At 42.8% G+C, this 18,401-nt stretch overlaps 1 protein-coding gene across 5 annotated transcripts in view; it reads right to left on the bottom strand.

Moving 5' to 3' along the window:
• Positions 1 to 4,575: 4,575 nt before the first annotated feature.
• Positions 4,576 to 18,401, bottom strand: part of B4GALNT2 (beta-1,4-N-acetyl-galactosaminyltransferase 2) — a 61,503-nt gene continuing 47,677 nt past the window's right edge. For 4 of the 5 annotated variants that reach the window (XM_043470695.1, XM_043470703.1, XM_043470722.1 and 1 more), the window contains exons 6-11: positions 18,175 to 18,355; positions 17,094 to 17,180; positions 9,337 to 9,524; positions 8,444 to 8,584; positions 6,618 to 6,837; positions 4,576 to 6,061 (exon numbers count right to left, since the gene is read on the bottom strand). In XM_043470695.1, the coding sequence (XP_043326630.1) occupies positions 5,856 to 6,061; positions 6,618 to 6,837; positions 8,444 to 8,584; positions 9,337 to 9,524; positions 17,094 to 17,180; positions 18,175 to 18,355 (1,023 nt within the window). In that variant the 3' untranslated portion in view covers positions 4,576 to 5,855. The remainder of the gene's footprint in view (positions 6,062 to 6,617; positions 6,838 to 8,443; positions 8,585 to 9,336; positions 9,525 to 17,093; positions 17,181 to 18,174; positions 18,356 to 18,401) is intronic. The other variant, XR_006269865.1, reaches the window with a different exon arrangement.

Raw genomic sequence — 18,401 nt, 5'->3', positions numbered from 1 at the left:
ATGTTTTCAGATTCAATTCACATTCCAAGAGAAACAATCGGCTTGGTTAGTGGTTCAGCTTCTCTTGATCCAATATAGTAAGACCAGGATGTGGAATCACACACACTCTCTGGGAATTTGATCTATTCCTAGAGAAATTTTCTTGGAGAACTGGCTCATGGTTTAAGCAAACATCCTCCATTTTAAGAACTCTTCTTGGAGTCTTGGCTGGAGTAGAAGGTTCCAGATCTTGGGAACAAGGAAGATTTTCCTGGAGCCTACTGATGGTAACTGCAGCACATCACAGCAGTCCCTGCTGGAGGATGTTCAAAGATGCTACAGTTGCCATGACCTCTATCTCCGTGTATCAAGAATGCAAGAGACCTACCTGGTGGTCCATTGGTTAAGACTCCATGCTTCCACTGCAGGGGACAAAGTTTTGATCCCTGATCAGGGAACTAAGGCCCCACATGCCATGCTGCAAGCAATTCATGAGGAAGACAGAGTTTTTTGGGGAGGAGTGGGGAACCAGGCCTGGGACAAATTAAATGTCTCAATATTTAAAGTATATTTTAATTATTTTTAATACATGTAAAAGCTATAATAACTAAAGCTAGCAAACTGTTAAAGTAAAATTTTCCCAGATAGGTCAGTTGGTAAAGAATCTGCCTGCAATGCAGGAGACCCTGGCTCAATTCCTGGGTTGAGAAGATCTGCTGGAGAAGGGATAGGCTACCCACTAAGTATTCTTATCTTCCCTTGTGGTTCAGCTGGTAAAGAATCTGCCTGCAATGTGGGAGACCTGGGTTTGATCCCTGGGTTGGGAAGATCTCCTAGAGAAGGGAAAAGCATAACTCCAGTATTCTGACCTGGAGAATTTCATGGACTATATAGTTCATGGGCTTGCAAAGAGTCGGACATGACTGAATAATGACTTTCACTATCCTCTTACCGTGACAAATTTATCTTTAAAAGGCAAAATCCAAAATATTGTAAAGCTGTTGTTTTTATAGTTAGATTTAAGTTTTGAAAACTTAAGCATAGAACCACATGTATAAAAATTAAAGAATAAAAATTGCTTACTATTTTTAAATGTTCTTAAGTCACACATGCAATTGTGAATAGCATACTAATTTTCTAGCACTTTTGTAACCATGCATTAAAAGGCAAGAAAATACACACTAGGTAGTGAGCAAGACTATTGTTATTTGAGAGGAAGAATTTGACAAATGTAAAAATGTCTTTTTCTTTTACCTAAGCACTTTGCTGCTCAAATCTTACCTACATTTCAAAGCACTGTCCTCAGACTTTCAGTGCATTTGGATGCAACCGTCTTTTGTTTTGAGAACACAGGGCAAGAGGAATAGAGAAGCATTTTTCTGGGGCCTGGACAGTGTCTAGTCTCAGAGCAGATATTTAGGGAAACAGATTATGCTGTCCTGGTGCTGAGCACTAGATCCTGAGTGACAGAGATGCCCAGCATAAGTAAACACATGTGTTTGTTCTTTTCCTTCAGTTTTATTGAGATATAATTGACGAACAGCACTGTATAAATTGAAGAAATCAGGGAAAACCACTAGGTCATTCAGGTATGACCTAAATCAAATCCCCTACAATTATACAGTGGAAGTGACAAATAGATTCAAGGGATTAGATCTGATAGAGTGCATGAAGAACTATGGATGGAGGTTCATGACATTGTATAGGAGGCAGTGATCAAGACCATCCCCAAGAAAAAGAAACGCAAAAAGGCAAAATGGTTGTCTGAGGAGGACTTACAAATAGCTGTGAAAAGAAGAGAGGCGGAAAGGCAAAGGAGAAAAGGAAAGATATACCCATTTGAATGCAGAGTTCCAAAGAATAGCAAAGAGAGATAAGAAAGCCTTCCTCAGTGAACAACGCAAATAAATAGAGGAAAACAATAGAATGGGAAAGACTAGAGATCTCTTCAAGAAAATTAGAGATACCAAGAGAACATTTCATGCAAAGATGGGCACAATAAAGGAGAGAAACGATATGGACCTAACAGAACCAGAAGATAATAAAAAGAGGTGGCAAGAATACACAGAGGAACTATACAAGTTCATTAAGATCTCTTAATGACCCGGATAACCACAATGGTATGATCATGCACCTAGAAACAGACATCCTAAAGTATGAAGTCAAGTGGGCCTTAGGAAGCATCACTATGATCAAAGCTAGCGGAGGTGATGGAATTCTACCTGAGCTATCTCAAATCCTAAAAGATGATGCTGTTAAAGTGCTGCACTCAACATGCCAGCAAATTTGGAAAACTCAGCAGTGGCTACGGGACTGGAAAAGGTCAGTTTTCATTCCAATCCCCAAGAAGGACAATGCCAAAAAATGTTCAAACTACTGCACAATTGCACTCATTTCACATGTTAATAAGGTATTGCTCAAAATCCTTCAAGCTAGGCTTCAGCAGTCTGAACCCAGAACTTCCAGATGCACAAGCTGGATTTAGAAAAGTCAAAGGAACTAGAGATCAAATTACCAAAATCCGTTGAATCACAGAAAAAGTAAGAGAACGCCAGTAAAACATCTACTTCTGTTTCACTGACTACACTAAAGCCTTTGTGTGGATCACAGCTAACTGTGGAAGATTCTTATAGAGATGGAAATACCAGACCACCTTACCTGCCTCCTGAGAGACCTGTAGGCAGGACAAGAAGCAACAGTTAGAATTGGACATGGAACAACGTACTGGTTCCAAATTGGGAAAGGAGTCTGTGAAGGCTGTACATTGTCACCCTGCTTACTTAACTTACATGCAGAGTACATCATGCAAAATGCTGGGCTGGATGAAGCACAAGCTGAAATCCAGATTGCTGAGAGAAATATCAATAACCTCAGATAAGCAGGTGACACTACCCTTATGGCAGAAAGTAAAGAGGAACTAAAGAGCCTCTTGATGAAGGTGAAAGAGGAGAGTGAAAAAGCTGGCTTAAAACTCAACATTCTAAAAACTAAGGTCATGGCATCTGGTCCCATCACTTCATGGCAAACAGACGGGGAAACAATGGAAACAGTGACAGACTTTATTTTCTTGGGCTCCAAAATCAGTGCGGACGGTGACTGTAGCCATGAAATTAGACACTTGCTCCTTGGAAGAAAAGCTATGACAAACATAGACAGGCATATTAAAAAGCAGAGACATTACTTTGGGGACTTCCTGGTGGTCCAATGGCTAAGACCACGCTCCCAATGCAGGGGACCGGGGTTTGATCCCTGGTTAGGGAACTAGACCCCACATGCCACAACTAAGAGTTCTTGTGTCTTAACTAAAGATCCTGCATGCCCCAACTAAACCCTGGCACAACCAAATAAATAAATAAATATTAAAAAAAAAAAAAAAAGCAGAGACATTACTTTGCTGACAAAGATCCCCATAGTCAAAGCTACGGTTTTTCCTCTAGTCATGTATGGATGTGAGAGTTGGACCATAAAGAAGGCTGAGTGCTGAAGAATTAATGCTTTTGAATTGTGGTGCTGGAAAAGACTCTTGAGAGTCCCTTGGACTGCAAGGAGACCAAACCAATCAATCCTAAAGGAAATCAACCTTGAAAATTCACTGAAGGACTGATGCTGAAGCTGAAGCTCCAATACTTTGGCCACCTGATGTAAAGAGCCAAAGTCATTGGAAAAGACCCTGATTCTGGAAAAGATTGTAGGCAGGAGGAGAAGGGGACAATAGAGGATGAGATTGTTGGATGGCGTCATGGACATGAATTTGTGCAAACTCAGGGAGATGGTAAAGGACTGGCGTGCTGCAATTTATGGGGTGGCAAGAAGTCAAACAACTGAGTGACTGAACAAAAACATCAACTACAACTGTTAAAGTTTAAAATGTAGAGCATAATGATTGGACTTCCAGATATCATAAAATGATTATCACCTTAAGTTTAGTGAATATCTACCATCTCATATAGATACAAAATTAAATAGAAAAATAATATTTTTTTCTTGTGATGAGAACTCTTAGGATTTACTCTCTTAACCATTTTCATAGGTAACACACAGTAGCATTACTTATATTTATCATGCTGTACACTACAGCCCTCGTACTTATTTATCTTATAACTGGAAGTCTATATCTTCTGACCACCTTCATCCAATCTTCCCTTCCTCCACCACCTGCCTCTGGTAACCACAAATCTGATCTCTTCTTCTGTGAGTCTGTTTGGTTTTTAAAATAAATACACGTGTCTGTGATATGCAGAGTTCTCTAAAGCACAGGTAGGGTCTCATCTTGCCTGGGTCTAAGGACAGTACTGAATGGAGCAAGCCAACATCGTCTCCCTTTATAGCTATGGTATTATACATAAAATACATATACTACTGTACTAAATGGTTATGCACATTAGTTAAAAGTTATAAAACTTTTGCAACAGAATCATTATGACATATACAATGGAATGAGGTATGTGCTTTATTTGTGTTTGGGAGAACAAAAAATTGATGGCCAGTCTGTATCCGTATCTGAGAAATGCTGAATCAATTTCTTCACAGCAGGACTTCTCAGAGCCTTGAATATACTAATAGGAATTGTGGCTGTCAAAGAGATAGAGCATGCAGTATTTTTAAAAATTATTTTTAATAATTTAATAATACCAAAACATTTTTCATGAATTAACATCTCACACATTTTTCAGAGATTTTGAGCTACCGTGGCTGTCTTCAGTAGGAAAGAGTAGAAAAAAGCAGTGCAGCAGTGGGAGAATCCACTGACTCCCAAGATAACAGAGAAAACCCGTGTCGTCATGATGGCTCCATTCTGCAGATGACATCAATCTTGAGTAGTAAGCAACTGATCTTAAGGCCCTGGAATTTAGTGGCTTGGCCACTGCGCTTACAAAGTAACTCAGCACAAGTTCCAAGTTCAATCCCAGGCATTCTGGAGTGTGTCTTTATGGTACGCATCTGATGCCAGGAAAAGCTTTATTCCAGCAGTGAGTGGACTACCCCAGTGATTTCTACCCTCCACCTTCCTGCATCCCATCCATGTGCTGGACTCCAGGTAAGCTGACTCCACAGAGCCCTCCTCACCTGCCCTTGTGAGCTCTCTCTCCTCTGATCCTCTGAGCCTGGCTGCTGAATGCTACTAATGGAATGAACTGAACCAGGCTGCCACTTCCTCAAGGTTAAGTACTCTGGGTTATTCACATTATTTGAGTCCACAAAGTAGGACCAAATAAAAATTTGTGGATGATAGTTGATGCTGGAGATGATCTGTGATGTAATACCCACCAAATAACCCTCAAGGACCCAGAAGGATACCAATCCTTTTGATCAAGGATACCAGCCCATCATGTGCTCTTTTGCATGAGATGATGTGAGACAAGAGTTGGACACGACTTGGTGCCTAAACCACCACCACCACCACTATATGCACAGTTCAGTTCAGTTCAGGTCAGTCACTCAGTCATGTCCGACTCTTTGTGACCCCATGAACCGCAGCACGCCAGGCCTCCCTGTCCATCACCAACTCCCGGAGTTTACCCAAACTCATGTCCATTGAGTCGGTGATGCCATCTAACCATCTCATCCTCTGTTGTCCCCTTCTCCTCCTGCCTTCAATCTTTCCCAACATTAGGGTCTTTTCAAATGAGTCAGGTCTTCGCATCAGGTGTGTACAAGTGATTCACAAATGGTGATCAATAATAATAATTATTAATACAATCTCCATTACCCTAATCTGTGATTGGTCCATTTCTAATGACCTACAGCAACTGAGCCAGACCCATCTGCCCTATTCATCTTATCAGGAGTTCACATTTTTCGTAGCTCATTCTCCAGTTCCTGTTTTAGATACTTGCAACTGGTTGACACAGCACTTTGCCAATGCCCAGGCATCTTTATGTGGCACATTGGAGACGGTTCTTGAAGTAGTGGAGAGCTAGCTTGAACTGGATCTCATTATTGGTGTTGGTCCGGTATATGTTGTAGGTCTTCTCCAGAGCTGCCAGGTCTGGGTCCTCCGCTGGAGAATGGGGCTGGTGACCTATAATCACATCTGAGCAGGACCCCACGAGCAGGCTCCCGAGCCCATCAATAAAGAACTCTGCCAAGAGAGGGGAAGCAAGAGAAGGAAATGTGACCTTCAAGCCACAGACCCAGGGCCCTATTGCAGGTCCGGAAGGAGAGTCGGGGGAGGGGACACGGTTTACACCCTTGGGGTGGTTCCACCCATGTGGAACCACCTGCCCAGGCTAATGAATTAGAAGGACAGACAGTGATACGGATAGAGAGACACAGATTAGCTCCAACTGGATGGAACTGGGGACTCCAGGACTGAGGGCAATTTAAGACAGGAAGTTCACCAGCTGCAGTTACAGAGGAAAGGAAGTCTGGAGATGGAGGTGCAGCAGCAGGTAGGGGCCAGAGCTGTAGGGAGAGGAAGGGGAAGGGTATCTCAGAGAAGGAGGAATAGCCTGTGGGAGGCAAGAAGGCAGAGAGAGTGGAGGGAGGCAGGGGAAACTGTGGGCTCCCCAGTTTGCGGAGAATGGGCAAGCTGCCTGAATCTGTGGCACACGGCCCTCCCTCCCTCCCTGGGGGAGAGCAGACTTCTGAGGTCAGTCCACAGCCCAGCTCCCTCCTCTCCCCCCCAGCCTTCCCACCTGAGTGAGCCACTCGCTGCAGGCGGGGGTCAAAGCCAACTCTTTGGAGCCGCTCTGTGTGGGCCAGGAAGAAGTTAACAACGCCGCTGGTCACCACGCAGTTGGGGAAGCCGTCCAGGGGCCGGAAAAATCCTGTCCGCCGATGGAGACAGTCCCCGTTCTTACTGTGCTCCAGGAACAGCTTAAACTGGAACATATTTCCAAGCACACTGCCACCTACCTAGCCAGTGGGCAGAGAAATCTGCGTTAGAGAACAGACGATATCCACGTAGCCCCTGCCAGGAAACCTCACTGGATTGAACCTGTTATGACAAGAATCACACCCTTTCTCTATCTACCCTTCACACTAGGCCTACACCAAGTCCAAAGGGCAGACAACTCTGCTGTGCTTACCCTCCTGCAAGCTCACTCTTTACAGGTGGCTCACTCCCTTCTGGTAGGAGAAGCAGTGTTTGGGTGCAGGCGAGAGGCAGCCTGCATATCCAAGGGTCCCTATGTGGACTCCCTGCAGCCAGCCATCTGTCTCAGGCTCCTTCCTCCCATTCTCTGTTCTTGGCTCACCTCTCTGCGATGCCTGCCCCTGCACTCATGGGAGATGAGTACATCTCTATATTGGAGCCTAAGCAAAACAGGACAGGCAAGTATTTCTGTTCCTGAACCATCATAACCACCCAGAGGGACACAGCAGTGTGCTGTCTGCTGTCCCCTATTCTTTCTCTCCTCCTCTTAGTAAATGGACTGAGTTTTGATGAACGAAATTAAGGTCTAGCTACTATCCCACCAAAGTTGAAAATTTCCCGCTTCCCTTGCAAGTTTTGACCATGTGTCTAAGTCCTGGCTGAAAGGATGTAGTTTAAAACAGATGCTTGCTACTTTTATAAATATCACACTCTTAAAAGAAAACTGCTTGTCTTTCAATTCCCCTCTTTCCCCATTTCTTCTGACCATACAGCCGAGGACAACAAAAATGGACGAACAACGGGGAATGGAGCTGGTCCAGAATGCCTCTGGAAGGAGAGTCCAGCACCAGCTCTCATTACAAGGGCAGGAACTGTACCTTCTATGTCATTTACGCCACTGTGATTGGGTCTCTAGAGACATCTTAGTCAAGCCAGACACTTTGGGGACTGTCCGCTTGGAGTAAGAGATAACCACGGTCACTGTGCTACTTCTTATCCATTTTCTTTCTTTTTAACAGCTTTTTCTTTGACATATTAAAATTGCATATTTTGAGGTTATACATGTTTTGATAGATGTGTACATTGCGAAAAGATCACCACACTCAAACTAATTAACAGATCCATCATCTCTATACAGTATAGTCATCTCGGCAAATTTCAAGATATAATACAGTATTATTAATTATTGTCACATTTTTCTTCTCTTTCCTGTATGTGAATGGGTTTTTGATGTTTTTGTTATCTTTTTTAATCTCATTAAGGCTACGCGTGCTTTCGCAGCTTTGTGCCATTTGCTGTGTATAAGGGTGTGTGACAGAACCAGAGCCCTGCCTGCCTTCTCCCACCACTGCAGGGAGGAAGTTAGAAGTGATGCATAAACACGACATTTCAAAGACAGAACAATGGTGCGTTTGGGGGATGGGGGTTGGTGTAATATTCGCTCAAAGAAAATTAAGAATGGAGGCAGAAGCAGAACTCGCACATCTGACTCCCACGTGCAGGTCTCAGCCCCTCATCTCCTCCTGCACTGGCTCCCCCCACCTCTCTCCCTCTCCTCCTCCCCTGAACACTTCCCTCTCTGCCCTTCTCCCTCCTTCCCCTCTGGCTTGTCACACAGAGGAGGTAGAACCAGCAGCTCTCCCTTACCACATCCAGTTCGGTCTTCTCCAGGACATCCACCAGCACCTCAATCTTGGTCTTGTCACTGAAGAGAAAGTCGTCGTCCACCCAGAGAACGTATTTGGTGGTGACCTGAGATATGGCCAGGTTCCTACCAGCAAACCAGCCCTGTGAGCAGAGTGAGGTTAGATGGTGGTGGCCTCTGCCCTGCCACCTATCAGTGTCACCTGGCAGCTTTCTCAGTTCCCAAGAGCCACGCTGCACTGCACCCCAAACAGTGGTCGGGAACCTCTAGGTTAAAGGGAGTCCATGCCTCAGAGATACTGGGGGAAGGACAGGGGCTCTCTGGGTCAAACACTGAGACCAAGAAAGGGGAGAGTCCTTCCTTGGCCCTGTGGCCAATATGGACTGATGGGAGTCTCTTTTCACGGGACAGAGTCTCTGGGCTCTTAAGCCCTTTCCCCTCATGTAGCCTGGAAGCTGTTGCGGGGGGGAGGGGCACTCTGGTGTGCATCATGTCCACCTCCTCCTTTGATTGAAGGAAAGTGAGTGGAGGAGATGCATCAGGGAGGGTGAAATGATAGGGATGAGCAGTTTCTCTGCTCTTGGACCTGCAAGCCAGGAAACTAGACTGTCAGACGCTGCAAGTCACTTAGAAGGATCACAATCAATTTCTAAACCATGCATGAGAAAAGGTGGATTAACCACCCTGTTAATGCAGAAAAGGGAAAGTGACCTGATTTCTCTGTGACTTTGAAGTCAGTAAAAGGACTCAGAGGAGAATCCCACACCCTCCCATGCCAGGATCTTGCTGCCTTTCGAAGTCTACTGAAGCTGGCCCCTCCTGGGTAAGGACCTGACTCTGACTGAGGCCCTCTTGTCCCAGGATTCAGGTGTCTCCCCACCCGGGAGGAACATACCTTGCCGTAGGGCATAGTGTAATACTCCACATGGCTGTCATTAATTTTCAGGGGCTCCTTGCTGTCATCAGCCACAATCACGGTCAAGTCTGGGTAATACTCACGAATGCTCTGGAGCATGGTCATGAGCTTGTGGGGACGGAGGAAAGTTTTGGTGGCAATGGATACCAGGTTTCTGAGCTTCCTCTCTGAGCAAGAAAGGGTAGACATCAGAGTTCTGTCTTTGGGAAGCCTCACTGTCTTGACTTGTGTTGTTCTGAGGGTTTCTCTATATCACGATCTCTCAAGTGTTTGTGGACCTCAGGCCTCTTGTATACAGTCAGTGCTTAATAAGGGTTCATTAGTTGGATTAGAAAAATATATTTAAACATACCCTATTTGTTTTTCATGGCATCTGGTTCCATTACTTCATGGCAAATAGATGGGGGGAAAGTGTCAATAGACTTGGGCTCCAAAATCACAGCAGACAGTGACTGCATGAAATTAAAAGACACTTGCTCCTTGGAAGAAAAGCTATGACAAACATAGACAGTGTATTAAAAAGCAGAGACTTCACTTTGCCAACAAAGATCTGTATAGTCACAGCTGTGGTTTTTCCAGTAGTCATGTACAGATGTGAGAGTTGGACCATAAAGAAGGTTGAGCACCGAAGAATTGATGCTTTCAAATTGTGGTGTTGGAGAAGACTCTTGAAGAGTCCTCCCTTGGACTATAAGGAGATCAAACCAATCAATCCTAAAAGAAATCAACCCTGAATATTCATTGGAAGGACTGATGCTGAAGCTCCAATACTTTGGCAATGTGATGCTAAGAGCCAAGTCATTGGAAAAGACCCTGATGCTGGGAAAGAGTGAAGGCAGGAGGAGAAGGGGGTGACGGGATGAGATAGTTGGGTAGCATCACTGACTCAATGGACGTGAATTTGAGCAAGCTCCAGGAAATGGTAAAGGATGGGGAAGCCTGGCATGTTGCAGTTCATGGGGCTGCAAAGTGTCAAACATGACTTAGCGACTGAAAAACAACCATAATGATTTGTTTAAATTTTGTCTGTGTTCTAATCTAAAGTCTCTTTCCTGGTTCTGTTGGTTCCATTCTGCTATTTCCTACTATTTACCTGGATGTTTCATTTTATGCTTGCCTGTCTGTACTGGGCTTGTATCCTGCTTTCATGCTAGGAGTTGAGATGCATAGAGCCTTGCCCATCAAGGGATTTTCTATGTAGTGTCACAGGGCCCAGGAAGAGGAGAAAAGCTCTAAAGAACTTGAGACCTGCCCTGTCATCAGCTGCACTCCTATAGAGAAACTTGCCTGATCTTTATCCTCTGGAAGGTGTAAGTGGAAACAGGTCCACTTGGAGATCGGAAGGGGGTAGACCAGGTTGTGTGATTTATAGAAACAGTTGAAGAAAGGACAGGCTTTCTATGGAAAAGACCCTTGGGTCAAACAACCATAGCTGCTGGTGTGTTTAGGAGATCTAGCCACAGAGTGGAGCCATACCAGCTGATAGGCAGGTGGGTCGTCTGGTGGGGTGGGATCAACTGGAATTAACACATGCTGAAAGTCACACCCCACCAACTGTTTGTGCGTGAGTGCAACAGAACCCCACTGCAGAGCCACTTTCTCAGAATGACAGAAGTCAGAGGTCATTCCAGATCTCCTTTTTTTAATACATGTTGCACCATTACCCAGCTCCTCTTGAGTCTTTGGGAGTGAGTGGAAATAAGACAGGAAGACAACAGTACAGTCACTTCAGAAAAAGACTGGCCTTGGGCAGAACAAGCCTTGCAAACTAAAGAACAAAGGCCCTTGGGGTCCAAGTCCTGGGGGGGAGAAACCAGGATCACAGAAATAAAAGATTAATGTTACCTCTGGTCCACTATTGAGTATACCTAGTTGCTACAAGATAAGAAGCTCAACTGTAAATTTTAACCATATCTGTTCTTGGGCTTTCTTGCAGAAAATTCTCATGCATTTCTTCCCCCGCACAGAAACACTCTCTTTTCCTGACAGCCATCATGCAGCCACCTGCAGCTGATCCAAGAAATTTGATGATTTCTGGAAATTATCAGTGATCATGAGACAAACCATCCTTTTTGCTATAAAAGCAACTCACCCCATTTTACCTGGTGAGCTGGCATTTTCCCTGCCTTCTCTCCTATGTACAAACTATCTCTGTGAATAAAAGGCTTTGCATGCTGAAGAGTCTTATGGAAGTGATATTCATTTCTATGGTATGGTATGGTCCAAGAATCGGGAAAGGGCTCAGTAACAGAAAGAGTCACGTAAATCATGTTCGAGAGCGTGTCACATGAAAGCTCTCCTACCTTTTCTCTTCTCAGGCCACGTGACAAATTTGGTTCTTTCATTACAGTAAAGAGAGGATCAGGAGCCTGAGTTACCACAGAGGTAGTCAAGGTGGGAGACTCCCGGCCAGGTGGGCAGTATAGCATCCTGCTTTGAGATTGTTTTTTTTTTGTTTGTTTTTGTTTTTGAGATTGTTTATTGTTCTAAACACAGAGCAATGATAAAGAAATATGCAAAGACAGAGCCATGTTCAAAAACAGATGACATTTCTTCCAAGGAACAGGAGTCAAAAGCAGTGAGCAGAGCTGGAGCTGGGTCTGCTGCAATCTGGGGTCAGAACAGCAGAGGCTGGGAGGCAGAGTTTGAGTGTTAATGGAATAAAAAAGTGTCTCATGAAGTATGTGGGTCCACAACCAGGTTTTTTGCTAGAAACCATGGACTGGAGCCAGGCTGCACTCCCTCCAGCTCTCACGACATACTACCCACTGGGCAAGGAACCTCAAAGAGCCATCATCCCCAGACACACCTCTGGGTTCAGCGATGGCAGCATCTCACCCAGCCGTGTCCTGTGCCAAGCCACCCTGAGGCCCAGCAACTGGCTCTTCGGTGATGCCCATATCACTAGGGGACAGGGACCCCAAGACTGTAGTATATGATGATAGACTGAGAATCTGGGGCAACTATAAAGCTGTGAGATGGGAAGGAATCAGGAGAGAGAAAGAGGGAGAGAGGAGAAAACAAAACAAGCTTGTAAAGTCTCATATTCAAGATGAGCCACCAGCAAAAATCCCAAGACATTCAAAGCCAGCAAATCTATCCTGTGCTAGAAGTATCCACTCTAGATAGACAAACAATAGACGAATCTGAAAGGGACTCAAAGTGAGAATGTTTAAAACCTTTAAGGTGATAAATCATAGAATCACATATATGAAAAAGAAAACATGAAACAAAACAGGCATAAAAGAAATGAGAATATTTAGATATGAAACCAACTTAAAATCATTTAAGATATATACAAAGAATCAAAAGGGAGACATGACTTAAGATATTAAGAAAATTTTCAACAAGCATAAGAGAATTCTATGAACAACTCTATGGCAAAAAAAATAGACAATTTATATTAACTTTAAGACAACTTTATAGAAACATTTTAAAAATTGACTCATGTACATATAGATCAATAACCATTAAAGCGGTAGAGATGTTAGTTTTAAATTTCTTCCCTTTCTCTCACTCTTTCCCGTTCACATTCACACCCCAACCACCTTCCCCAAAACTTGGATAGAAAAAAAAAAAAAGACAAAAGGACAGAGAAGTTTTAATAAAACCCCAAGAGACATATTATTCCTATTTTATTATAATTCAATTCATTTCAGCAAACAGTGAAAAAAGGAAAGGTATCTAACTTGTCTTATGAGACTTGTATAATATCGATAACAAAACTGAGCAAGGACATTACAGAAAAAGACAGTCTCAGTTTTGAATACAGATGTTAAGAATCCTATATAAAATAGCAACAAATATAATTGAGCATTTAATCAAATGCACTGCAATCAAGATGGGTTTATCCCCAAAATGCAAGAACAATTTCAACAGCAAAAAATCAATGTAAGTCACTTCATGAACCCAGTTAAAGGAGAAAAATTATTTCAGTGGGTGCAGATAATTTCTTTGATAAAATTCAATACTTATTCATATAAATATGAAAACTCTCAGCAAGGAAATAGAAAGTAGAAATAGAAAAATTCTTAGAAACAGAAGGAAAGAAGGAAACTTTCTTACCCTGACACATCTACCACACTCCTACCCAGCAAACAAGAATAGTAGTATAACATCAGAAGGTTCTTAAAGTCAGGAACAAGCAAAAGTGTGTGCTACTACTGCTATTATTCAACACTGTACTGAAGATTTTAGCAAAATGCATTAAGACAAGAAAAAGAAACAAATGATAAGAATTGTAAAGGAAGAAATAAAAATCATTATTTGTCTAAGAGACTCTATATGTTAAAAAAAAATCACTAATATGTGTGCAAGAAGGATACCTATTAAGTCCAACATTCAAAAATCACTAATGTTCTATATACTAACATCAATTAAAATGTAGAACAAAATCCAATTTATAAAAGTAAAAATATATATAAACTACCTAAAACCAAATCCAATAAAATGTACAATTCCTTTACAAATAAAACTACAAAATAAATTACTGAAGAACCTATGAAGAGACTATGACATGGAGAGTATCACATGGAGAGATATAGCAGATTCATGGTTGTGAATATTCAACTTCATAAAACTGTCAATTCATCTCTAATTAATCAACAAATTTTAGAAAATTCTAATCAAAATCTCAAGGCATTTTGGGTGATCTTGATGAGCTGATGCTAAAACTCTAATGAAAAAGTTAATGACCAAGAAGAGCTAAGAACATTTCACTAAATGAAGTACAGTCATCCTGCAATACAGAATTTATCTGCACTAGATAGAAAACCTGTTATAAAGCATACGGAAATGTAAAATGAGCCCCAGGACACAGATCAATGCAACCCAACAAAGGCTGGTTCAAACCCCTACATGCATGAAGCTGTGCGTGTGAGGGGCTGAGGACAAGGCTGGACCACTTGTTCCATGGTGGTGGGACAATAGGCTCTCCATGTGTAAAATATTAGGTCCCTATCACATGCCATGCATAAACATAACTTCTAGGTGGATTAAATATCTAAATGTGAGAAACAAGCATATGTGACTTTTGAAAAAAAATACAGGAGAATATCTTTATGGCTTCAATGTTGGAAGAATTTCTTGAATTAAGGCAAAAAAGCAAAAGCTAGAAAAAAGCAATGAATCAATTTTATTAAAGGATGAAGTTTTATAAAACAAAAGACCCCAGAAGCAAAACCAAAAGACAAGCCATGGACTGATAAAAGGCCAGAAACTAGAATTCTATACCATATAATGTGATAAGTTTTATGAAAAGTTCAAAAATGCATTATACCACACTGTAAGCTCTGTGTGTGCACCTGTGTGTTGGAATAGAAATCTACATATTAAAATGTACAGAAACCAGGAAAAGAAAGACCATGACTGTTGGAAGAAGGGAGGGAGATAGGACTGTGGAGATTTCCATTTTATGGGTAATAGTTCACCTTTAAGACAAATCTGAAGCCAAAAAAGCTTTTTTGTGAACTGTTGTACGGATTTCTTTTATTTTTGAGATAGTTATGATGATGTTAAGCACATACTGTGAATTCCTCTCCGTAGCTACTGAATCCTATTGAACAGGATATTTTTAATAGAATCTATCTGAATACGTTACTTTTTTTTTCAAATGTTACATTTTGAATATATAGGAAATATCGTCAAAAATGACAATTAGCTCAAAATTCCAAATATACTGAAAGTTATACCATGAAAATACTTCTTCCCATCTCTGTCCCCAACATTTTGGTTCCTCCCCAGGAGTTTACCAGGTATTACTAACTTCTTGTTTATTTTTCTATAATCAAGCAGTTACGTCTTCTTTACCCCTTTCTTTTTACAGAAATAGTAGCTTACTTTCCACTCTCTTCTGTACCTTGCTTACATCTTGGAAAGCATTTTGTATCAGTATAAAAAACACTTCTGGCTCATGTTTTCCTCCTCTGTCCTTCTGAATGTCACTGCGTGGCATTTCATTATACCCATGGACCACACTTGATTTAACCCCTGGTGACTCAGATGGTAAAGAATCTGCTTGCAATAAGGGAGACTCAAGTTCAATCCCTGGGTCGGGAAGATCCCCTGGAGAAGGGAATGGCAACCCACTCCAGCACTCTTGCCTGGAGAATCCCACAGGGTCACAAAGAGTCAGACATGCCTTAGCGACTAACACACACAACCATTTTTAAGGTTTTTGTCATTGCAAACAATGCCGCAATAAACACCCTCAAACAAATGTCTTTTCACACAGATGTCTTTTCACACATCTATAGGATAACTCATACAAGTGGAATCGCTGACCCAACGTGCGTATACATTTAAAATGTTGACAGACATTGCTAAGTTGCTCCAGAAGGGTTGTGCCAATTTACATTCCTACTGGCAGTTTAAAAGAATGTTTCCTCACTCCTCCTCCAATACTTTTTGATATGGATGTAGTTTTCATTTGCACTTAGTGTGAGACTGAACATGTATTTTAATGACTGAAAGTATTCTTGAATTTAACTTTTTGTGAACTGGCTTATTTTTCTCTTATTTGTTTTTTTCTTATTGATTCACAACATCACTGACTCAGTGAACATGAGTGAGCAAATTCCGGGAGATAGTGAAGAACAGAAAAGCCTGGCATGTGGCAGTTCGTGGGGTCACAAAGAGTCGGACATGACACAGCGACTAAACAACAACAACAACCTACTTTATAGGACTGTAGTGAGAATTTATTTATTTATTTGGCCACACTGTGCAGCATGTGGGACCTTAGTTCCCTGACCAGGGGTCAAACCAGTACCCCCTACACTGGGAGCATGGAGTCTTAACCGCTGGACAACCAGGAAGTCCTCACAAGTGCTCCTAAGTAAAATTAGATCTTTGACTTTGTGTTGAAAGTATTTTTCCCCCAGTTTGTCCTTTGACTTTGCATATGGTAGATTTCTGTCCAAAAAAGTTATTAAAAATTGGGAATTCCCTGGCAGTCCAGTGGTTAGGATTTCATGCGTCACTGCTGAGGGACCAGATTCGATCCCTGATCAGAGAACTGAAATCCCACAGGCCACGTCAGTGGCCATAAAAAAGAAAAACAATTAAAAATTGTTATGTATTTTATGTTTCCAGTCTTTTATGGCCTTTGGGTTTTGTGTCACATTTAGAAAAATCTTATGTTCCAAAGTTATTTTTAAATTCCATGTTGTTGTTTTTTTCTAGTTGTTGTTTAGTTGCTAACTCATGTCTGACTCTTTGGGACCCCATGAACTATAGCCTGCCAGGCTCCTCTGTCCATGGGATTTCCCAGACAAGAATACTAGAGTGGGTTGTCATTTCCTTCTCCAGGGGATCTTCCCAACCCAGAGATCAAACCAGGGTCTCCCGCTTGGCAGGTGATTCTGAGCCACCAGGGGAACCCTTTTTTGAATACTTATAAAAAATTAGGATTTGCTCTATTGGGGATTTATCTTGATGTGAGCTGTGAGATATACTCAACTTCTCATTCTCCACATAGCTACACAGTTATCCCACATGATTTCTTGAATAATCCATCTTTTCCCCCTTTAATTTGAAAAGTTACCTTTATCATATGGTAAAATTTCAACTTGTCTATTTCTAGATTTCTAATTTGATGCTATTGATATATCTATTCCTCCTCTAGTACCACTCTGTTTTTACAATTACTCTCCTACTCTGTCTCAGAGGGGATCCCTTCTGAATCTCATCAGTAGTCTATAGGACCCACTATGGAGCCCCAGGGACAAGGGCCTTACCTGGTCCAGGGTCATATAACTTGGGCATAACAGGAAAGCGGATGGTCACTGGAAACTTGGCCACTGAGGAGTTGGACTCCAGACTCACTGGAGGGAGAAATAAGGTCAGAGTTGTGTACTGCGTCTGGGTCACTCCCCATGCTGCCCAGGAAGCCAACGAGATGGGGCAATGGAAGATTGGTGGAAGGAGATGGAGGACGGCATAGAGTCTACGGCATTCGAGCTCCTGACTCACTGTGTGTCCCTGGGGCAACCTGCTGACTGCCTCTGAAACTCACATTTCTTCCCCGTGAGGCTCTGTAGGGTGAAGTGGGCTTGGAATCAGAGGGGTGGGTTAAGTTTGACTTTGTTATTTATTATCTGAAATACCTTGCATAAATCATTCATCTCCTTCACCATCTACAAAACCAGGAAAACCCTACCTGCCTCATTTGACCTCTCAGGGTCATTCTGTGAGAAGAAACATTTGAAAACCTGAAGGTGGAGGGAACTCTCTCCCTAGTTTGTGTTCATGGGAAATCTGTCCCACAGTTCATTTTTTGGTGTGTGTGGGTGTCCTGGGAATGCATCCTGTGGAGCTGCTCAAAATGGGAAAGAGCGCCTTTAATTCATCCAGAAAGAAACTGGGGCTGCCCTTAGAGTCAGCAATTATTCTCCCAGGAATTCTCGGGCTGGGATGGGAGGAGGAAGACAAAGCTCCTGCCCTCCCAGCTGCAGGTTTCCTCACACCCCACTTTCCGGTCCGTGCCCAGGACAAGACACTGGTGCACAGACTGCATCCTCCTTGCTGCAGCTGGAATCGCCAGCTCTGCTCGCTGCCGAGAACGAGGAACAGAGCTGGGTGGGCAGCACGAATGAGCTCCCTTCATGGAGACACGAGCGGGCATTCTGCCCGTCCTGTGGGGTCAGTGGCAATGGGGGGATATTACTGGACACAGTAATTGGAAAGTTCAGTGTTTAGAGTTAGAAATAGGAGCCAGTTAGAAATAGAAGTCTTCCTTCTGGGAGGAGGAAGACTTTGAGGGCTGGTGGTGTTTTCCTGGGTCCCTAAGCGTTTTGTCATCCAAGGAGAGGCTCTCACCCACATCCACCCTGTGGTGCTGGTACTCTGTGCTGGTATATGTCACGTGCTGGAGGATGAAATTCAAAACCTTCCGGCTACCGGTCAAAATGGTCAGCTGCTTCTGGCCTCTGCCCTGCACCACATTGTCTGGGGTGTCAGCGAGGGTGTTCAGTGTCCCCAGAGAAGCTTTCAGGGTGACCTAGGGTGGATGAGACAGCAAGACTAAATGCAAAGAACAGCACACA

The sequence above is a fragment of the Cervus canadensis genome, chromosome 1, assembly GCF_019320065.1.
Source record: "Cervus canadensis isolate Bull #8, Minnesota chromosome 1, ASM1932006v1, whole genome shotgun sequence".
NCBI lineage: Eukaryota > Metazoa > Chordata > Mammalia > Artiodactyla > Cervidae > Cervus > Cervus canadensis.
Note: the sequence above shows the minus strand (reverse complement) of the source record. Positions and strands in the feature narration are given on the sequence as shown.